The sequence below is a fragment of the Falco peregrinus genome, chromosome 3 (genome assembly GCF_023634155.1).
Source record: "Falco peregrinus isolate bFalPer1 chromosome 3, bFalPer1.pri, whole genome shotgun sequence".
Taxonomy (NCBI): domain Eukaryota; kingdom Metazoa; phylum Chordata; class Aves; order Falconiformes; family Falconidae; genus Falco; species Falco peregrinus.
Window position 1 is genome coordinate 12,291,647 of NC_073723.1, and position 24,122 is coordinate 12,315,768.

The 24,122-nt window shown below is 42.9% G+C and overlaps 1 protein-coding gene across 1 annotated transcript in view; it reads right to left on the minus strand.

Annotated features, from left to right (window-relative positions):
• Positions 1-19,921, minus strand: part of FBXL7 (F-box and leucine rich repeat protein 7) — a 196,123-nt gene extending 176,202 nt beyond the window's left edge. Inside the window, exon 1 of the mRNA XM_005235791.4 lies at positions 19,683-19,921. Coding sequence (XP_005235848.2) covers positions 19,683-19,719 — 37 coding nt within the window. The 5' untranslated portion in view covers positions 19,720-19,921. The remainder of the gene's footprint in view (positions 1-19,682) is intronic.
• Positions 19,922-24,122: the final 4,201 nt, after the last annotated feature.

The window sequence follows — 24,122 nt, forward strand, 5'->3', positions numbered from 1 at the left end:
GCACAACACACAGAGTCTCTCCCTGATGGAAACCCATGCAAAAAAGTACTGCTCTGAAGGACAATCTCAGATGCCCACGTGTCACAGGGAAGGCAAGCAGTCCCACAGCAACACACTCTCACAGGTCAAGTACATGTTTGGGGTTAGCAGGAAGCACACCAATTAATCCCAAGGAATCAGTCACTGTTTGAGGTTAGTATCAACCAAAAATAAAGTCTAAATAGCATTTTTCCACCACACATGTGGCAACAACATTTTAAGAGAAAAGTGTTACTTTGTTACAAATGAGGCATAAAGTACTTTATAATAATTTATTTTATTGTCATTAAACATTCAAAGAAGCAGAAACTCTAGTGTGTATACTATGGCCACTTGCCCAGGTTTAAGTTTTACATTTATTTTTTTGTTTATGCATCTGTTTAACCTAAAAATCGAACAGTTCAAGGCTACAAAAAACCAGAAGGCCAAAAAACTTTGCCTTGAACTTGCAGACCTGGTAGGTCATTTATCTTTAGAGCCACAGAGATAGAGTTTTCCCAAGACTGGAGATTCCCAATTAGTCAAGGCACTACAGGATCATCCAGTATTTTACATCAGTTTCCTCACACTTAGGCAGAACATCTGTCCTTAGCATCTTCCACTACCATCTGCAGCTCCTAACTAGCAAAAGGAAAATCAAAGCCATTTATTCTACTAAGTGAAAATGGAAGAAAATCCTGCCTACAGACTTGTCTGCAGCTCTGGTGCCTACTTGAGAGCTCACCTACAGAGTCAGGAGGTTTTGCAAAACAGAGGTTTCTCCCTTTTCTACTCAGTAATCTGGCCCTGAATCTCTGGCTTCATTTCCCCCTCTGCTTTTCTGGAATGAAGGAGCCTTGATCCAGTTCTGTCACTAGATTTATGAGAAATGTGCAACAGAGACCAAGTGGGCAGCAAAGCCCAGTTCTGTCGCTCCTAAATTTTCCTTTGCTTCAGAGGAGTTTGCTGGCTGCTATAATTTTGTTGGCCTTTCTTATTTCCTGTGCCTCTCACAGACAATAAACAGAAATATTCCAGACATTACTTTTTGTCTGGATCCCAAAAAGCATTTTCAAAACAACACAAGCCCTTGCAGTGCCCACTCTCCCACACTCCTCCTTAAACTACACAGCAGAGGACAAATACTTACTATCATCTAAGGAGATAACTGTGCCACTAAACAAGGTAAGAATAGCTTCTAAGCCACGTCACAATTTATTCAAATGGGATTAGGAGGCGCAAGAAAAAAAATTTTCAGGATGTTAAACACTTCTGGACAGTCAGAACTACACCAGTGCAGAATAAAACACTACCTGAGCTGCAGAGTCAAGCAGCAGTTGCAGTCAGCAAACCATCTCCACATGGGAGCATACCCAAGGTTTCATTTACTTTGAAGACAGCCATTGAACTATGAGGAACTGTTGTTGGACAAGAGAGCAGCAGGCAACAGGATTAGTGGTGAACCCAAGGATCAGAGTACTAGGAAACAATCAGTGATGTTTGTGTCTCAGAATGCAATAATGTGAATCCAGACCGATCTTAGATTGAGGTTTGCTTTCAGCTGCAGAGAGAATTTGAAAGGCAGCTCTTGAAGGAGCGATACCAGATTTGACCCAAAATTACAAACTTAAATTCCTTTGGCAGCTTCTGGATGGATTCATTACCTGTTCTTTTTTTAACCTCATTCAAACATTCAAAGCCCTACCTGGAAAAATGAGAAAATCTTTCTTACCTAATCTTAACTGTTCCAGCATTGCTGCAGAGCTCTGTAGCAGTTCACACTGCAAGACAGCGCAGGAAGTAATTCAAGTGGCAAGCTTTCTTTAAAAAGAATTCTGAAAGCCTTTGTGTCACTTCTCTAAACAGTGTTATCTATCCGTACAACTTTATTAAACCAGAAATCCATTACATGAAGATTTATTCTGAAGTGTAAGTGGCAAAGCAACTACAAAATATGAGGAGTTGTCCATCTACCACTCACAATTGACGTGATCTCTTCAGAGAAGTTTTCTTACTTCTCCTGCAAAGAGTCAACCTCCAAGAAAAAAAGAAACCAGCGGTACTCTTCCCAACTTAGAAAGCACTGAAGGGCTGCCTGATATGCCAGATATTTGAGGTGGTTTGGACTATAACCAAACAGGAAAGATGACATTAAGCTACTCTAGCTCTTTTTCCTACTGGGAAAGAGAAAGATAAGTCAGTCCTTTAGTAAATGGAAGACAGCAATACATTTTTTTAAGTTCACAAAAGTTATGATAGCACAGCTCCACTTTAAAGGTGTTGCTCTGCCACTGATCAGATGCAGCATCACTGTACCCTCCACCACAGAACACCCCACCAAAAAATCCCAAGGGAATACCCAGTTTATTGCATCTGGTGTCTCGTCTGAGCAGCAAACTAAGAATACATAACATCAATAAAATAATTTTCATATTTTAGTTCTCCAACTTTCCAAAGGGAATAGCCCTACAAAAAAAAAAAAAAACCACCACACCAAAAAACCCACACACACACACCAAGGGCTGTCACATTTCACAGTCTCAATTCAATGTACTACATTAAGAGAGATTAACACAAAGCATTAGCATTGTTTGTATATATTGAATACATTCAAATAAAAAAAAATCACATTCTGCTTTTAATGAAGGTACTACTAAAGATTTTCATACTAAGAAAGTGTATATGTGTGGATATAAACTTCTTTTAAAAAAGACAACACTGGTGAAAAGAAGAACACCTACATAAAACCCATCAGAGTTGAAAATGAGCATATCTGATGAAGAGTACAGATTTTGCCAGTTTCTTTGTTTCTCAGTCTCACATAAAAGGAAGTCAGAGGGCATTTCTTTTCCTTCTCTGCCAAAGTTTGAAAAACATCACAGAAAACTGTTTATGAAAAATGCATAGCATTGGTTTCTGATCTGCTGGCAACTAAAGTTATCAAGGCTCCACTGATACACTTCAGAAGACAGCCAGTCCTGAATGACTTTCCTGTGTAACTGATGTGGGCTGGACAGTCTCAAGGAAGGGACGGTGAGTCTGCCTTCCAGTCTTCTCACGCATTTAATTCTCGCATAATTTGTGCTGGGTTGTTTGAGCTTTTTCTTAGGTACAACTTAGTACATTTGACTGTTGCTATCGGAATATTGCAGAATACAGAATATTCAATAAAAAATTAATAACATTTCCACTACTCAGATAAAGTATTTCAGAAATAAGCCACCATTTTAAATCACAAAGGTCGATGTTGATCACAGAACACCGCAAATTGTATTTTCAGCCTTAACTCTTCAAAGCCATTTTACTAGAACCAGATTGAAAACTACTTTGAGGATTCTTCCCAGAATTCTGGAGCTTAAAGTTTTAGAAATTCCATTACTTAGCACGTATACTAAGAAAAAAATAGGGGCTTAAAAGTTTAGTTATGAATGCAATTTTTTTCTTTTAAAATGCACTTCTTTGTAAAACTAAAAGGCCAGAATATCAACAGCACTGCATAGTATGAACACACATCAGCTCCATTATATGCATTGACCTTCTAAAACTCTTCCTAAAGAATTTTACTGTCCAGGTATTTCTATTCTTATCACACAGCTTCACAGAAGTCCAAAATGTATTACTCACGTTGCAGTCCTGGTATTACCAACACAGGACTTCAGCTCTTCTGCAGGCAAATGCAAAACCTAAATACAATATCAAGGTGGTGTTGTTTGTTTTTTAACTTTTCCATGGTTCCATCATGAAGGATGATTAAAAAAGAAAAAAGATATTTAGTCCTTTTTTAAAAAGTACCCATTTAAAAAAAGCAGTAGACTCTTGTTCCAAAGTCAATAGGCTCAGCCATACCATGAGATAAGGTTCCTTTCTCAAAACTGAAGCAAACTCAATTTTGATATTGCTATAGAAGAGAATAGCACCGAATACTACATGTAATCGGCTAATCTTCCACCATTTTCTACCACCCAAACACACGCATGTTAAAATCAGAAACATATCAGTTCACTAGATGATTCACTAGTGAAACAGACTGACCTGCTATCTGTAAGGCATTCACTCAAAGGATGTTTTTATTAATTGAAGAGAAGCTTCTACTGGGTACCAGTAAACCTCTCTTGAATGGTCCAGGAAAGATTTTTTCGCTTGATCTTCTAAATACACACACACCTTTCCACTGCAACTCCACCTCTGTGCTTTCAGCTGTAAGACTCAAGGGTCTAGAAAATATAGTTGAGATTATGTTTAATTTTTTTTCTGAAACCTCCTATTGTCAAGTCTACAAAGAAAGTTTTGCAGAAAACTCCTCACATTGGAACAGCATATGTTGTTACAATGCAATAAATGCGGGGTGGGGGGGGTGGGGGGTGGCAATCTTCATCTTCAAATCAACTTAGAGTAGAAACCATTTCTAAAGCAGGGAAGAGATGGAAAGTTTTGTTAGTCTTAGTCCTGACATCGACTACTACCAGCTAAACAGCAGGCCCAATTGTCCTACAGCACTACTTGATTTAGGTAGCAATAATCTGTATTGACAACACGCATCCAAACCTATGAGTATGAAAGAGGGACAGCAGCAGTTCTTGCTCTTAACAAGAGATTTTTCATTGGACACTATGGAACCTCAGATCAAATCCCATCCAGGTGACGTATAGCACATGCAAGACCTATGAAGAAGTTATGTATACTTTTTCCTCCTGGAGAAAGGTTCTAGAGAGAGGTAAGGAACTGCAGAGGATTTGAGGGACAGTTGGGAAAAGCTGAGTGCAAAGGTATCACAGAGTAGAATTGCATGATTATCATAGAATTTCTGGAGAGTATGCTAAATCAAAGCAGATTAGAAATCAATGAAAACCCTGAGAATTCTTTGCAATTACCATTGAGCTCTCACATTGCTCATCCTGCACCTCCAACACTGCTGCAGGTTACAAAAACAAAGACCAAAAGCAGCTATCATGTAAAACTGAAAATAAAACACAGCACACTTGTTTAAGTGCAGCCACGCTGCCTACTAGTTAAGGATTCGTGTGAAAGCCTGAGGAACTCTGGAGACATCACCCCCTTCCCCATCCTGCCCTTCCTTACCTGGGTAGATAAACCAGGCTTCCCCACCAGCCGTCTAGGGCTACAGGGCTAGGTTACTACGTACCAATAGGTGAGCCTGATGTATCCATTACAGAGTTTTTGTACTAGACTGCGCTCATTATTTCTGGAGAATGCTACCTACTGGAAAAATTCACCATGCGAGATAAAGGGCATATCTTGTACAAAATGGTTGCTTTTGGGTATAAGCCAGCAGACTTGATGGCTCTCTGCATAGGGCTGCCCCATGGCCAAGCACTACCATTTTCAGCGCTTGGTAAATACATGATTTACTCAACTAATAAAGAAAAAGAAGAATTAGTTGTTCTGATTATATAGGGAATTTGTCCACACTCCGCTTGCTATCCATAATCTGGCATCTACAGGGTTAAAGCAAGACTGTGTGAGGATTCTTCTCTCAAGTGTATAGTTAGAGACATGGCCTTGGCTCAAAAATACCTCCTAAATTTCCAGAATCCTTTGCAATTTGTCTTACATTTCCTCAAAACCATGGATGGCTAGCATTAGGAACAAGGCAGTTGTCAGTATGACTCAGTTCATGAAAAGACTAGGCTCTGTGTCCTACCTACCACACTCCTTTCAGCCAAGTGTCGATACCTCAATTAGGAGGAAAATTGAGGAAAACACGGGTAGGATTAATTGGCGCTTAAAAGGCACAAACAGACAAACCACACAACCACTAACAGCCAACTCTGCTGCGTGAAAGGCTCCTGTGTCTGACCAGGCTTGTTCTGGTTTAGATTCTAATCCTGTGGAAGCCAAACTTCACTTTCTAGGAATGTTTTTGCTCATGTAGGGACTTAATGAAGAAACCCTACACTTCAGAGAAGGGCACAGCAGGGGGAAGGGCAGGACGAGATCTTATCTACAGAATGGCATAAATTTATTTTCTATAGAAACTGAGGCCTGGCAAACTGAAAGCAGGAAACCCAGAAAGGAATGGGTCTGCAGCATTCTCTTGTGTCCAGCTTCCGCTGCCAACATTTCTTCCTGTGCTCAAACACGGTAAGCAATAAGGTGGTTCAATTCCACTTTGTTAGCCAACCCACAACTGAAGAAATACGTACCATTTTTAAGATGCTGGGCAGTTATTCCGGTTCAGGTCTCAGAGACAGAAATACAACTTGACATACTACGTACTTTCATGGTGAGAAGCAAATTACATCGTTACCAAAGCCCTAAACAAGCACACAATATTTCAATGAATAAGCTCTTGGACAACCAAACAGATACTAATGCTTCCCCTTACTCACAATTCTGATGCTACCTCTTGATAAACTGTAAGCCCATTCACAGCTGGATAATTTCTCAGATATGAGCAAAGCGCTCTCTCATAGAACCTCCCGGAACCAGAGTCAAAGCTGGAAAAAAACAGTAATTGTTTGAGGGAGAGGAAATCACACATTCACCTTTGTTCCAGCAGTTCCTGGCAAGAGAAATAAATACCCACAACAAGTATTCATGTTTCTTCATAAAGACAACCACACAGTGCAACAAAAGGTACACCCATGGGGGAATAAAGAGCAGTAATTTCCCAAGAGAAATGAAGGCATAAGCAAAATATTCGGCTCGTGCCTAATGAATGCCAAAAAAAACTTCATACTGGACTATGCTGCATACTCTATACATACAAATGGAAAGAAAAACCATTTTAAAAATGTCACCTCTAAAATCTTTTATGTTTGAACAGTTTAATTCAGGCCCTGTGGACACAGTTCTGCTCCCACTATCTTTCATAAGTCTGATTATGTCACAGGCCATTTAGCCTTTCATCTTTCCAGAAAGTTACCCCCTCTCCCACACAGAACATTACTCCTTGAGCATTTATTAGCAGGTGAATTAACCTAAAGGTAGCTTTTCAGTACTAATACCAACACGTAAATTCCATTGCCAAGTATCATGCTTTGGGTATTGCTACATCTAATGCTGTGTTGTACATGGCTTCAGTTTTAAACAGAAGATTCTAAACTGGGAATTATCTACTAGCATTTTAGAGCATTAAAAATTAACTGTGTCATCTGGTAATGATCGTTCTTTGTTTTAAGAAGAAAATTTCAGACAGTCATTTTTCATAAGTGAATGAAATACAAACAGTTTCTTCTAAGCTTGAATATGACCATATCCCTTACACCATATTTTAAATAGGGGATTTAAATCCTTTTTGATGCAATTCTGGAATATGTGGAAAGAAGCAGATCTTTACATCAGCAGAATATGGATTACTGTTAAGTATTTTTAGCAGTCATAGCTACATCAACTTGAAAACTACAGAAATTATTTCCTACCATAATTAACACAAATACAACTTCTTCATTAGTTGAAGTCACAATCTGCATTTGCAAGGGAAGAAAAAAAAAAGTGATCCTGGGCCAGCTGTTCCTTCTGAAACAAGCAAAACTCCATAGGAGAAGCTTTTCATAAAAGCACAGACCATTTATGCTGCCAGAAACAGCAACAAAAAACCCAGAGCCAGATTTGACCACCACAACTCTTAGGAGGATTCTTGTATTTTATCTGTTCTTTGCCAAGAGAAAGCATAGTCATTGAGAAAAAGTGAGTTTCTTTATACAGTGGAAATGAAGAAGACTTTTTTTTAAAAAAAATGTTAATAAGGTAAAAATAAATCATAGCTGAAAAACTCCAAACCAGCTGTAGACACAAGTTTACAGAGCAGTGTTTAGAGACACTTAACTACTGTAAGACAGCCTCGACACTTGCCAGAACTTGCTACACTTGAACTCTATTGCTTCTGAAAGCCTGGTAGTACCTTTTGTACGCAGAAGTAACCAATAGAAGTACAGGAGGATGAAGTTAGGAAACACCTAAGCAAACTGGACAGACATAAATCCATGAGACCTGATGGGATGCACTTCTGTGGGCTGACTGATCTGGCCAGCGCCATGGCAAGGTCACTCTCAATTATCTTAGAAAGGTCATGGCAATCAGGAGAGGTTCTTGAGGACTAGACAGAAGCAAAAATCACGCTGATCTTCAAGAAGGGCAGGGAGGGCAATCTAGGCAGTCAAAGGCTAGTCAGCCTCACCTCAGTCCTGGAAAAGTGACAGAAAAATTTCCAAAAGGGTGATAGGGAATCACTAGTGTGGATTTATAACTGGAAATCATGCCTGACCAATCTGTCAGACATCGATAATGAAACAACTGGCTCAGTGGATGAGAGGAGTACAGCAGATGTGGTTTATCCTGACCTCAGTAAGACTTTCCAACTCTGTTTCCTACAGCACCTTCACAGACAAACCGATGAAGCACAGACTAGCTAAATGGACAGTGAGAACTGACTGATGTGCCAAGGTCAAACTGTTGTGATCAGCAGCGTGAAGTGCAGCTGGAGCTCCAGCACTAGTGGTGACCTGAATGATGGGACAGAGTGCACCCTCAACAAGTTCACAGATGACACAAAACTAGGAGTGACTGATGCACCAAAGCATTGCTACTATTCAGACAGACCTCAACAAGATGACAAATGGGCCAACAAGAGCCTCAGGAAGGTAGTTCAACAAAAGGAAGTGCAGAATCCTGCACCTGGGGAGGTATCACCAGCTGGAATGCAGCTTGGCAGAAAAGGATCTGGGGATTCTGGTGGACACCAAGCTGAACATGAGCCAACAGTGTGGCCTTGCAGCAAAGGAGGCCAACTGTATTCCCAGCCTGCATCGTCGGCAGGAAGCATTGCTCACAGATTGAGAGAGTTGGTCCTTCCTCACTGCTCAGCATTGGTGAGGCTATGTATGGAGTGCTGGGCCCAGTTCTGGGCTCACTAGTACAAGAGAGACATAGACACACTGGAGAGCGCCCAGCAAAGAGCCACAAATATGATTAAAGGATTGGAGTGTCTGACACACAAGGACAGACTTGGAGAGCCAGGACAATTTACCCTGGAGAAGAGAAGGGTCAGGGAAAATCTTATCGATGCGTATAAATACCTAGAGAGGAGAGAAAGTAGAGTAAGGACAGAGCCTGGCTCTTCTCGCTGACAGCCAGTGAACAGACAATAGGGAACAGGCACCAACTGAAATATAAGCACTTCCATTTAAACATAATAAATTTTTTTGTTGGGGTTTTGTGGGTTGTTTTTTTTTAATCTACAGGTGACTGAGTACAGTCTCCATCTTTGGAGGTGCTCAAAAATCTGACTGCACATGGTTCTGGGCAACTTGCTCTAAGTGACTCTCTTTTGAGCAGTGGGCTGGATTAGAGATCTCCAGAGATGTCATTTCCAGTCTGTGAGTTTGCATACTTCGGGCTCTAAAGATGACATTGAGTTATGGCCAGGAGTTCATTGAAAATGGTCTAATGTAAATTTTACTGCCTGTACTGATCTCCACTGGCAGTCTACTATGCCAGAACAAGAGAGCAATTCCTCAGCAAGAAGCTCTGCCATAAGAGCACCTATGTTCTCAAACCCTGCTGAAGACAGATGGGGATTTTCAAGCTTGTTGGCTACAAAAAGAGTACAATCAAACATCAGCTCAAGGAGGAAGGTCAGCTACTAGATCTTCTTGACATAAGAGAGCATACTGTTACTTTCAACTTAATGCTAGCATGGCTAACTGGAATTGAAATCCTTCTACTAAAAGGCTTTTATTTATATCTATTTTAGTAAATCCTAAAGTTCCAAAAATTCTGAAAGGATGAGTCATAGTAGTATAATATAAACAAATTTCACCACATATTTCAGCAATAGCTTATTGTTTCCATCATCTTAGTTTAAAAGAAATGATGTGAGACCCCACCTGGAGTACCGTGTCCAGCTCTGGAGCCCTCAGCACAGGAGACACGTGGACCTGTTGAAGCAAGTCCAGAGGAGGGACACAAAAACAGAGGGATGGAGCACGTCCCCACTGAAGAAAGGCTGAAAGAGTTGGGGTTGTTGAGCCTGAACAAAAGGCAGCTCCAGGGAGACCATATTGCAGTTTTTCAATACTTGAAGGGGGTTTATAAGAAAGATGGGACAAACTTTTTAGCAAGGCCTGTAGTATATAGGACAAGGGGTAATGGTTTTAGACTAGAAGAGGGTAGATTCAAACTAGATAGAAGGAAGAAATTTTTTACAGTGAGGGTGGTGAAACACTGGAACAGGTTGCCCAGAGAGGTGATAGATGCCCCATCCCTGGAAACATTCAGGGTCAGGCTGGGCAGGGCTCCAAGCAACCTGGTCTAGTTGAAGATGCCCCTGCTCATTGCAGGGGGGTTGGACTAAGTCACCTTTAAAGGTCCCTTCCAACCCAAACTATTCTATGTTGATGCCACAAGCAACTTCCTTACAAACTGTCAGAGAAAAGGCGAATGGAATATGGAGAATAGAAATATGCTTTACTAGGTACTACAGAAAAGGGGATCTGTTCGGTACTTCTGTTGTTGACTAGCTGTTGCTTTTTGTCTTACACTGCAGCGGTGAGCTAGGTCAAATACTACCATTATTGTGCCAGTGACAAAACGACATGTTTCATAAGAACCACAAGCACTCTAAGGAGCTCTCCAATATACATGTACTTTCTGCTCATCAGTCCCCACAACAGCTGTACTTTCTCTCAAGGACAGGATTTAAATTAAATACTAGTTAAGCAATTATTACACCATTTAAGCAAAAAAACTCCAAGTTCTTCTATACCATGCAGTCACACACAGAAAGAGGGTTGTGGGCAATCTGGGAACAAATTAACATCAGAGCTTTAGAAAGATGGCCTGCTTCTACACAATGCACGCAGTCATACAGGCAATAAAAGCCTGGGATGCCCATGAACTGACAAGATTACACTTGTAACGAGACAACTACTTGATCCAAATTCTCCTTTCAATGTCAAACAAGCCTGTGTGACTCTTGATTAAAGGAGTTCTTCCTAGTTAACATCCACTGATATTATGCCAGTGTTTCTGGCTTCTCCTTTTTTCTTTCTTAAGAAAGCAAACAAACAAATCTGACCACATAACCGGTCCTTTTATAATATCATCTGAAAATTTCATTAGTGTTTTTACAGGAACAGAGAAGAAAATTTGTTAATGAGAATGATCTTCCTCAAGAGTAAAACACCTTCCTCCAAGTTAGTATGCTAATTGAGAAGACTTCAGTATAGTATTCCTACATTTATTACACACGTTTGTACACATATCATCAAGAAAGAAAAGCACCCCATGATTTAAGATGCTCATTTGACAAATTTATGTATTTCAGAGAGAGGTATTTCCTGATTCAAAACAGGGGCATGAAAGAGGGCTTCCTGTTTCTTTCTTTACTCCAAGAAGGGTCTTGGGAATAGTTTACCAGCACAGCCTGCCTGGAACACAGAGCTCCAAGTTTAGTACTGTACAACCACACACACTATTAAGGCAAGGATATGATGGCAACGCAAGTCTAACTACATGACTCAGCTCAAGAGTCACTATGCCACCTGTTTCTGAACTCAAGTTGCTGTGTCATGCATTTTCCTATTTCAATTCTGCAAACAGATATGTTAGAAAAAAACCCATTCCTGCTGAACAAAGATCCACTAAAATCAGACCGATAACTGATACACTGCTCTAGATTTGTCTAAAAAGTCACGCACATAAACAAAACCTGGCATTGCATTTGCAGCAAACAGTACTGTTGAGCACAGGAAGGAAAAAAAATTCCCAATGCCATGCAGTTCCCTACAGTAATTACCCAATTCAAACAAACATAGATGTGTGTTAAATACCCATTTGTGTGGACAACATGGTCCATCTTCCAACATGGGTTTCAACTTGGTGGGGTGTAAGAAATGCATATAGGAAAAAGAGAGAGAGAAGAAAAAATGACCCAACAATTTTTCCCCCGTTTACTTAAGGTAGAGGTCACAGAAGTATATAGGGTGAAGAGATCTACTTTGCCAAGAATTTACTTTTGTTGAATTTGGATACTGGCATGGAGTTGGAAACTTTTCCTTAAACATTTGTTCAAACACAGCCAACTCAAGCCTTTCCTTTAAGGCAATATTTGAAACTGTTCCTATTCCAAGCTTTCCTGCAGGTTTAGTCTATATAACACAATCACAACAGCGCTTCTTCACACCTCCATGTAGAATATATATGAGAGCATTTCTCTGATCAGCACAATTTACTCCTATTTGTTTCTGCTCTAGAGCTTCTTGGAGTAAAGACCCTTGCTTTGGTCAATACACAGACTAACAATTACTTGAGAAAAATGCCCATGCTCCCTGCTGAATTCTCCTTCTGTATGAACAGACAGGTACCACAGGAGCAAACATGTAAGAGGCGTGATCTAGGGTAACAGGGACTCTTCTTTAATGACCTACAGCCTAACACTGAGCTGACAGCAGCTCCTCTATGCTTCTATTCCTCCAAAGAGGTCTTCCAAAAAACCTGTTCTTAATGTGGTGTCTGTGCTAGAAGGCACACAGGCAGACTTGGAACTGAAGTGAGGGTTATGATCCAACAGAACTAATAGCTTTTCCCCAAGGTCAGATACAGCAACACTACTAGTACTCAATTTAAATGCTACTTGAGTAACAAAGTCCTGCAGAATATCTATCCAATCACAAGTTGTACATCTGTACACCTGGACAATGCAGCATATTTCTTTTCCTTATGAAGAAGGAACAGATTCTATAGGCAGCCCACCAACTGTTTTTCAAGTCTTGAAGGATTTTACTCCTTAATGAAATAGTTGTCCTAATTTAGCAAAGCACATGCCCTGTATTAAAGAATACAGACATAGCTGACTACAAGCAGAAATAAGCCACTTGTGTATTCAGCCTTCAAATATCATGCACTGCCTCCTGCCCATTGCTTTCCTAACACAAACAAGACCCACAAAGAAGCAAACCAGTTCCTAGTCAGGAATTGTTCACAGAAGCGAGAAATCCAGAAGTAGCCAGAGGACCGAAAACTCCAGAAAGTGCCGAGACTTTGGGGGTTAGTGCTTTAGACTTAAACCCATGTACCCAGTTCTGAATACACATTGGTACTTTTCCACAAGGAATCACATAGTATCAACTTCAGCTTTGATTTTATGAAGTCCAGTTTGGTAGAAGGACTTTCTTTCAAAAGAACAGAAATAGCCTTATTTTAGGAAAGTTACCAAAACAATCTCATTTCCTTCCCTGCCTGTGGGGAGCGGGTAAAAGGACTAGGACGTGCAAGTCCTAGGCTCCTACTATGTTAGATGGGAGGGGTCTGATGGAAGCTTTCCATGTCATGCATCACCAGCATCAAAGTTTATTCAGGCCTCTGACTGGCACTCAGTTAACCATTTTTTTTTTTTTAACGTACAAAAGAAAGACCATCCAGTTAATCTTGCACCAGGTTGAAGCAACCATCCAAGTCAAACTCCCTAGAGTACAGTTAGTTAGCTTATACCTATTAACAAAGTAATAATGATAAAACAAGGGACCCTACCTTCCCCCATAAGCATTTTATGGGAGAGTAACATTTTATGAAACAACATGCGTGTGAGCCACTAAGTTCTGCTTTCTATGAAACTACAGGTAACATTAGCAACTTTTTAAAGCCTAAATCCCCCACAAATCTCTTACTCTATGTGTGTGTGTCTATATATATACACACACATGTCTGCATACACACATACACAGTTCATTTTTGAAGAAAGAAAATTCTGGATTACGAGAAACTGAAAGCAGCACAGCAGCTCAGTTAAGTGCTGCGTTCAACCCTTCTTCTGCCCCACCATGTGATCTGGACAACAAGCAGCAACATAAGCACTGAGCTTCGAGTAAATTTACTTTGTGGAGCCAAACCGAGTAAACATACACACACACACAATCCTTTTGCGTTGCTCAGTTGAAAGTTACATTAAAAAGAATATCATAAGCAGCATTTATGAAGGTTACTTTTGGTTAGCAGCAGTTGGCCACTGTCAGAGTGCAAATTCACTTTTAAAAATCAACATTGCTTGAAGGATTGGCATTTTGAATGCCACTGTATTTCCTGTCCTAGCTTTGCTGTTACGAGGCAAGTCTCAACTCCCTCAATGCAGCAAAGTGGAATCCAGCTAAAGATAAAATGCAGGAATCAACTATGGCCGAGCACCAGAAAGCAGAACACAATCACATAAATAAGTGCAACACAAAAAGTGTCATTGAGCAGCACTGTAATATTTACAGTAGTGCTATGGAGAGCGTTATGGTTCAGTTGCAGCTATTATGCACTGGGGAGATGTATGAGAGAAGACTAGCCAAACTAGAACACACACACAAAGAATTCTACAAGAGCAGCAAGATATATTATCTCCTTAGAACACCTGGGAATGGGCAGAACAGCAAGGAAGATAGTGGTAAGCGCTATACACTAAACTTCACATTTAACACATCAGATAGTAATGTGTAAATGCAACCCGGACATCAAAACAAAATAGGGAAAAAACTGCACAGCCTAGGAGCCGTTTAGCACCTAACTTGATGAGACACTTCACTTGACTACAGGAATCTCATGGAGTGGAAAAAGATAAATACCAGAATCAAAAACTGGCCTTGCCACTGAAAACGCGATGCACAGAGATGACACCTTGAGGGGTGGAGGAGCTCACAATTTTGTAATTAAATTATTCACTAAAAGCTAATTTACTGTCTTTCACATTCCCTTACCCTCATTAAAATATCCTGTCGGGCTCCACAGGTTCTAGTGGTTAGCATAAACCATTGGTAAACAATTATCATTCAACTCTAAACAAAATAGCTCACCCATTACTAACACCATTTCTCTAGTGCAAGACCACCACATTACACTGCTCTTCACACCTGACATAAGCACTGCATGTGAAATTAACCTACCAACACCTTGTGGGGAAACAAAACCTACACTTACACAAAAGTCTATAGATTCTGAATAACAGAACTTTTGGATTTAAAAAGATTTCCATACACAACATCTGGTGTCTTAAAACACTTGCCATCACTGAATTAGGAGAGAACTAGTCTGAAATCAAAGGTAGCATTCACAAGGAGTTACTGTGTTCAACAGCATCCTCAAGAAAGAGGACACAAGTATGAAACAGTAGGTCCACAAAGGAGATCTTAACCATTTCTCCCTGCTGAAGGGAGGGATTTAAGAGTAACCTAATCCAGAGTAAACACAGACTGACCCATTTCACCACAGTGCTACATGCTGGCAATCCCTAGAAAGCTTCAGCTACTGTACACCAGCTCACACAACATCATAGTTAAAGCCACCTTTGTGAACCGTGTTGCCTGTGCTTTGTGGCAACTATATCCCATAACGTAGGCAGGTTTCTGCACTGGCACTTATATTAGGCGGACACCGGGATCTACACAGGAATTCTCCCTCCAAGTGGTATGTGACTAGAAAATGCCACAAGTTTGGAGAAAGGATGTTTTCAAAACCAGAACTGAGTTAAAGTTATCCCCAAAGAGTTTCCATTTAAATCTTCCCAAATTAAACATTCGGATTCAAAAAGAAAGAAAAAAAAAAAAAAAAAGTTTGTCAGCAAGGCTTGTGATTCGGGAAGGATGTTGATTTCCTTGCCTAAGCTACCATTTCATCTGTCTTTCCCTTGCCATCCTCTGACCAGGCTCCTGTGTTATATCAAGTCTTTCATGATACATTTTAGCTGCTGCAGGCTGTCACCAACCCTCTCTAGACCAGCTTCTGGAAGGAGATAGCGCAGGAGATACTCAAAGGAAGTTTTATCAACCACTGCAGCAATCTGGACAGTTGACTCATTAAAAAGACACCCCTTCGTGAGGTCTGAACATTGGTATCGTCAAAATGTTGTACCATTATTTAGCTGCTTTCAAATTTGACTGCTTCTCAGGTTTCGCAATTTAATGAAGTAGTCACTTGGGAAGAAGACAAGCGTTGAAAAGTTATGGTTAATTTGTAAAGCAGCCATCCCACCTCAATGCCACAGCTTCCTTTCATATGCAAGAACACCAACTGCTCCTCCAACTCATGCCACAAAGCCAATTTCGTTATGAAACAGAAGCTTGCAATTTTAAAGCCCTCGTGTTGTGGATGCCAAACTGTCTTGGGTGCTAAGAGGGACAGCGTTCAGTCACATTTTCCCAAAGAAAGCAGGTAAATGCCAGCTGCTACCCACTCCAACACAGGCTCTACAGCCAGCACGCAACTGGCCTCACACCCAGCACACGCAAGGCTATCCTGCGCAGAACTGTTACAGACACCATGAGCAGCAAAGTACGAACAGCAGCTGCCTAGGTGTCTGATAACTCAGCAATAAAGTGCAATCCACTTCAGTTCGGCCTCCTCATCAGTGATGATGAATACTGCCTTCTTTGCTCAGCTTCAATTCTCTTTAGCAATACATTTTAACAAAGGTCCTTGAACAAAACCCCCCGATTTCTCATAGCTTCTACAACAGGCTGCTCTTTCTGCTATCAGACATGAGGTATGCATGTCTCCTCTTATTTAAAAATCAAGCAAAGAACTAAATCAATGACAGAAAACAAATTATGTATCCCTGAGGCAAGAAAGTGAAGGACAAAGATAAGCACTCTTGCTAAGGTAACTGATGATACATTTCTACCGCAGAAGCAAAAGTCTTACAAGAACTGCTCCATGATCAAATGGATTTCTTGCTCCAGTGATCTATTAGCTTCAGCCGTGCTGTTCAAATATGACTGCTAGAACATATTCAGAAAGACTAATTTCAAGCTTTAACACTTCAGTTGGAATCTACTGCACACTATGTTAAGCCTGAAACCTCAGGCTCCATATTTCTCTAGGTAAACAAGCTTTCAGAAATAGTCTGACTAAGGCCAAATGAAAACTAGGAAAATAAACTTGTATGGAATAATTTACTTTTTAAAAGAGGTAAACTCCTGTAGACAAAGTTTAGTGTACTTTTTTTTTACATGGGTGTTGTGATCATAATCCATCTGCATGACATTTTTTCAGAAAAGCAATTTTATTCACATTTAAGATTCATTCACAGCAAGTTTTAGCCTCTTTTAGAAAATTAAATTTATGGAAAACAGATATACTCAAAGGTGCCAGGAACTATTCAGCAAACTCTGTAAACAATCCAATTTAGACTCTTCAAGCATCCAACTCTCCATCTTAGCATGACAATTGTAGCTTCTGATAAAATTCTATTCCATAAAGTCTTGGACAAGCAAATAAATAAAGGCAGTACCGTGTAGTTTACCTGATCAGTCACAAACACTCAGACAGCTGCTTGATACTGACATACACCGTGTCTATGTGAATTTCAAAGCATTGCCTAATACCTGCAAGTGTAACAATGTAACAATCTGTGCAAAACCTAATTTCCCAGTAATTAACATTATCGAATGTTTCCAAAGTGGCATTTTGAATAGGAGTTATCCTTGCCCTAATGTATCTCTTCAGCTTTGAGATGAGAACAACAATTAAGGCAAATTCATGGCATTCCACAGTTCCACAGCAGATGGGAAGGCTGCGTGAAAAACAGCCATTTTAAAAATAATATGCAGTTGTCGTTCCAAAATCTCACCCAAAATATTAGCAAGCAGCAAATGAGAAAACAGCATTGAAGAAGTTCAGCTAACAAAGGTATTTTTCTCCACCCCTAAAACGGCATGCCACAGTACAGTGTTAACCTACAAAGCCCACTATGCTGAGAAGTATGTGCCACATAGCTAACCACAGATGCCACTTTGTGAACTTCAACCCAGATATTTCGGTTGCTTTTAAAGCACACAGCGATCGGGTGTTTCCTCAGAGTGCTACCCTTCCACCTGGGGTCATAGTCACTTCCCATTAAGAAGCACCTTTGTATGGCAATTAAGCAGTTCAGTTGTCAAAGGCACCAAAAGCCCCAGCAGCTTATGAAAAAAAGGCCTCGCTTTATCAGATTTAGATTTGTTCTCCTCTGCATCACCCAGAAAGAAAGGAGCAAACAAAAGCTTCTAAGTTTCACAGTAATTGATGCTGCATAGAAGCTGCCAGGAAACCCAGATCTGTAAGCACACTAATGGTTCATGGGACACGTTACCTAAACATAAACGTTTCGGCCATGGGGTTTGGAGATTTTTTTTAATCTATTTGTACTGTCTTTTATTTTTAAACCAGTACTCTACCTATTTCTTAACCCAGGTAACGGTCTGTACTGCAAAGATTAATTTGCCACATGTGGTCTGCATTCCCAGGATCCAACCTCCACTCTGACTGGAGGAAAGAGGTGAACTAATTAAGAATACCCTAATTGCACCAATCCTCCTCTTCCTCGCTGTTCCTGACAGGTAGTTCTGGAAGAGTAAAGCTCTCCTCTACTTCACCGATGGCTGCAGAAGACTCAGCGTCCATCACATTCCTCCCCCAAAATTGTGCATTAATTGAAGCAAGCATTCCTCTGATCTCACGGGAAAGCTCAGGGATGCAGCCATGCCTTCCTATCATCAAGCTAAACACCCCTCGGCAATGTGATTTTTTGCAAGTGACCAGAACTATAAACACTGAACCTTTCAACTCTGGGGACAAACTCAGATTTCTCTTTTTAGGAGGAATCAAAGAGGCTTTGATTGCAACTGCCAGGTTCACCCTGTTTATGCAGAATAGCAATGGTATTGAGCGAGTGAGACCTTACAACAATGAGAGTATCTTTAGCTTAAAGCTTCTGACTTCAACTCTTCCGAAAGCAGAGCTCATTTGGCAGTAAATGAAAGGAACCGCAGAATCTGTTCGAAAAGCGGTGGTTTTCCCCTTTCCTTTTCACAATCTCCATGCATATTTTGGATGTGAGAGAGGTGTATTCTTTGGCAGTTGCCTTCTGGACTCCCAAGAAACCGAGCAGAACCATCTCCCTCGCTCCACCCACAAACCCTCAACAACAACAACAAAAAAAAAAAAAAAAGGGGGGGGATGATGTGATCCTATATTGTTGCCCACTACTATGAGAAGAGACATATATCCTATACGGTTGCCTAAATAGTATCAGGGCAACACATATACAAGACAGCTAGAAGTTAAAGAAAGCCTAAAACTAGCTGGCAGGAAGACAAACTTTCTGTACTTGCCATTGGCTTCCCTGACACCAGCTGAGGGTTCCAGTAGTCCTTCACACCAGCAAAGCAGCTGAAATTCATCCCTGATGCAACTCCAGCGAGACTAATAGGTTTCCACAAGAATGAATCAGGCCCTGTATATCTAAAACCAAGCCCACTAAAGTTTCACTGAAGCGAAATTGCAGGAGTATAATCTATGGATAACAGCTGGAGAACATTAACTCTCCCCCCCTCCTCTTCCCGGGGTTAATTTTTTTTCTTTCTGTTCAGACAGGAAGCAGTCATATACCATACTGCATAATATAAGGATCCTGGGATATAAAAGACAAGTAGAAAAGGATTACAAAGAGCGCTCTAGAAGTTTTGAGCGGAGTTAGGCTGCTATAACCCCTGAGCTGCCTCTACGTTTTAAGCCCCACCGCTGCCCCTGCATCACGAATTGAGGCAGCAGTTACCTCCCATCCATTTAAAAAAAAAAAACACAAAACAAAAAACAAACAAACAAAAAAAAACACCACACAAAAACCAGCAAATATAGTTAAGGGTATTTAAGGGTCTGGGCGCCGCGGTTCCCGGCCCCCCGCCGCTCACCCTCGCTGCCGCACTGCTTGCCATTGTTCGCGCCCATCCTGCCCGCCTCATGCCCGCCGCCTCCCCACGCCGCCGCGCAGCATCTCCACCGCGGGGCGCCGAGCGGCCGCGGCTGATGGATCGGGGCCGGGGGGTGGGGGGGAGCCCCCAGGAGTTTTCACAGCGACATGTCCAAAGCAGCCGGACAACTTCCTCCGCGTCTTCTCGGGTGGCCGACACCCACCCTTTCCCCCTCAAAAAAAAAAAAAAAAAAGCGGGGGGGGGGGGGGGGGGGGGAGGGGGGAGGGCGTAAGAAAAGCGATGTATCGGCACGCCTTCCCCGCCCCGGTTCGCAGCCGGGGTGCCCGGGCAGGGGAGGCGGCTCCAGTTATAATCCACAAGCAGGACGGGCGGGACGGCCCCCGGGCGCAGGCTCCACCGCCCCGCGGCCGGCGCGGGGGCTCCCCCGATGCTCCAGCGCCGCTCCGCCGCCGCCGCCTCCCCCGGGAAGCCGCCGCCAGCCACTTGTTGCCCGGGGAGGGAGGAAGGGGAAAGCCGCCGCCGCAGACTTTTGTTAGCGGCAGGCGCCTCCTCCCGGCGCCCAGCGCCGCCGGGCCGGGGGGAGGGAGGGAGGCCGGAGCCCAGAGCCAGCCCCGGCCTTTAAAGGCACAGCGCCCGCCCGGGGGCTCCCCCGCCGGCCGTGCCCCAGCCCAGCGCCCCGGGGGCCGCCGGCCCGGCCTTCCTGCCCTTCCCCTGGCAGCGCCTGCCCCAGCCCCTCGGCCCGGCCCTCCTCAGCTCGCCTCCGGCCGTGCCCCGACGGGGGGCTGCCGGGCGCTCCCCGCGGGGGCCGAGCCCCGGGGGCCGCTGCGGCGGGGGCTGCGCAGGGAGCCGGCCGGGGCGGCACCGCAGGCGGCTCGCCCGCACCCCCGGGGGTCGGGCGCTGCGGGCCGGGCACCCGCCTGGCGCCCCCCGCCCGGCGCCGCTCGGAGCTGTCGGAAAGGCGCCGGGGTACGGGGCAGCCGCTGAGGAGGGTGTCTGCCTGCCCCTCCCCGGCTTTCCGGGCTGCGTCCTCCTTGGCAAACAGGCTTCCCGCAGGCACTCAACAACTGTGCATCGCTCCTGGCCTTTGCCACCGCATCGAAGAAAAAACCCAGCTGTTTAACATCCCTAAATTAGTTAATCAAGCATCCTATAGGGTTGGTGCTTTGAGGTGGAATGTTCCTATTTAATTCAGCTTTTTTAAACAGTTGCTTCTTCTTTCACCCCAAAAGACAAGCTTTTCAACTCTGAAGACCTGTGGGGATTGTCACGAAACCAGAGGCAATATAGGACCATTCCGTTCCAGTGTTGGGGCCGTTACTACAAACCCTGATAGGGACTCACCTACCATTACCAATGCCATCTGTCGGGACTTTACATACCTGAAATGGTGGAGTACGCTCGAGTGGTGTGGAGACACCGCTAATGCAGTGAGGGCCTTTCCCGAGGGCAGCCCGCCCTAGCAGCAGAATTGGGAATCGAGGTTTTTGTGACCGCCGGGGAGTCCACACTGCTTCTGCCTGGCAAAAGGGGCTGGGATACAAGAGCTGGTGCCAAATGGGAGTGAGGGGAAACTGCGTGTGAACAGGTTGATACTGAAACTGCCAGTCTTGAGAGGATGCTTGCCCCCAAAGGGTCAACAATAAAGTAACAAAAAGGACAGTGAAGCTTGCTCTATCTAGACAGCTGTTACCCAGATCAAGTGGTAATTGGGGGTTGCCAAAGGATTTTTGGAAAAGAGTCAGATTGAAAAGAAGTGAAAAAGAAGGATGAATGTTTGCAATAGATGGAGGGACACCTCGGAGCAAACATGGAGCAGCAGTCCAACCTGCTTTGACACTGTCAAAAGCCACCCCACTGGCACCTTGCCTCTGCCTGACGGCCCTGGCTCTCTGTCTGGTGGCCGGCCGGGGTGAGACAAGCAGGGATCCACACCCCAGGTGTGTGAGGGAACTTGTGGCACAGAGAGCAGCACAGCTACAGGTAACTGCATCTAAACCTGCAGGAGGTGTGTGCAAATCAGGGGGCCCACAGCCCTGGGACTGAGGTGTGCACTTGCATCTCACAGTCTGGGGAGCAGCGTGCCAACAGCCATGCGTGTGTGAGGCTAGGGCTCTTTAGGATTATTTATAGAAGGGTCTCGAGAAGTTACTAGCTGTTTACTAACTTTCTGCAAGTATCTACCATTGTGGTTTATGTGTGGTGTTGCTGACACTGATCAGCATACGGCTCACTGATTGCCAGGTCATTACATGTCCTTATTAAAAAGACAAAACTGCTTTAATCCTGATTTGATTTAAACAATGAGTTGAGCAGTTTTCCCTGTGCCACACTATGATGTTATGTATGAAAAAGCCTGTCTTCCTAAATATATCACAACACTCACAAGACAATTACTTCATGTACAGATAATTCTGAGCAAATTACATCTTTGTCAACATATGCAAATGGCATATGAAAATGCAGAGGCAAAAGCATCAACACTGAAGCACTACAGAGGAAGTTTCTAAAGCCTGAAGTTTTGGTGATGGGAGATTAACTTAAAAAGAAAAAAAATTTGCATTTTCTTTAAGAAGTGGGGGAATTACCTGAAGCTAAAAAGAGTACCAGCAGCACAGATGACGGACTAGTAAGTGGGCAATGCTCATTAGGCTTTAATCCCAGGAGATACTGGTCATTAATGCTTCTTGTGGAAGTTTTGGTCATGATTCAAGATGACTACACACACCCTTTATTTCTCAAAAAAAAGTGAAGGTCTAAGAAAATATTGCCTTCTTGGGTCAGACTCATCAAATGACCATCCTAGGTTTTTTGAACAAAATGCTAATTAGTCTAAAAATATAGTTTTCTCTAATCAAAGGTTGATTTCTAACCCCTGACGCTAAACAAAATCTGTGCTGCACCAAAGCAGGCAGGCACAGAGACAAGTGCTTGGTTTTAATATCCTCTATTTTCTTTTTGAGAGTTACCTGTTGGGGGTGGGGTGTTGAGAAGCAATCTGCCTTCTGTAAAACAGTAAAAGGTTATGGTGCCATGTTAATGTTTGCCTCAAATGTGGGCCCACACATTGCCAACAAAGACATACAACCAAATACTATTTTTCCTGCTGTGAGGCTTGTAGGGTTTGAAAAACCCATCGCAAACACTTGCTAGGAACTCACCTGGGGAGAGTAGGATGTTAAAAAATCTTGGGCTTTCTATGCCACAGCAGTCTACCTTTGTCACCCAAGCCCTCACCTCCAGCTCAGCGATGGGCAGCTGTGGCTGGCATGCCCAGCCATACCATTCTCCCTGCAGCAGGTACTGCCAGGCAGTGCTGGTCCCCAGCTGTGGGAAAGCACATGCAGGCTGAAACCAGCACACGTCCCTGCTCCATGCGCAGCCCAGCTGTGCCTAATCTTAGCCTGAAATACAGTGATGGGAGTAGCCACTGCAAATGATGCCCTAGCAACCTCTCAGCTCCTCATGTCACATTGTGTGCTGTGCATCCCATGGCAGTCAACCACCAGAAAGTTTTCCTGTGTGGGCTGTAGGGCCCAGAAAGACCAGTGATCCCACTTCTAACTCCAAGAAGGCTGTGCATTTCTTGCAGCAAACCTTCTTGCATATAAAAGAGAAGTTGCTTAGACCAGTTGGAAACATAATGTCACATAGACCCAAGTGCATAGCTGTACGTAAATAATTTTATGGGATCCAGGAAGAACAGAGCCTCCATGAGAAGGAATATAGCAGTTCTCCTCCAAACTCAAAATTTGGTGCACCACAACTGAAATGAATCCCTTTGCCAAGGGGTATTTTTGCTCATCAAGAATAGCATAAGCTGATGCTTTGTAAGACAGCAAGTCCAGCTGTCAAAGGACTCCTGTAAAGAACAAAGACATTAGGGAAACAGGTTACCACTCTGTCAAGTTTATGGCATAAATCCCAGAAATATTCTGACATGACCAGAACTAAAAGGAAAGGGAAAAAAAAAAAACCAAACCCAAAAAAACCCCCACCAACCAACCAACCAACCAAAGAGAAAGCCTAGACAGGAAAGAACATCTTGGTTTAGGAAACTTGAATTCAGCTTTCACATGAAGGACTGATTATTTCTGCTGCACATCCCATTACATGCTTTCTAAAGGAGAATGAGATGGAAGGCACATGGAGAAGCAGTAAAGTACCAAACTCATCTTGGTACAAACACATAAAACTCTCAGCAGAAATTTATTTGTCACAGGTGATACCTCTGACAATGGCTAACTGTTTTGTGCAAGGCATTTAGGCCCGTCAAACTTGGAGCTTCATAAGCCCAAAAGCATCAATAGGAACAGAGCAGCTGGGAAATGCTACTTCAGAGAGGACCTACAAGTTTCAACTAGGACTGAGTCATCTTATAGCCCTTCAGTATTTACCAAACAGTTGGTTCATTGTGGGATT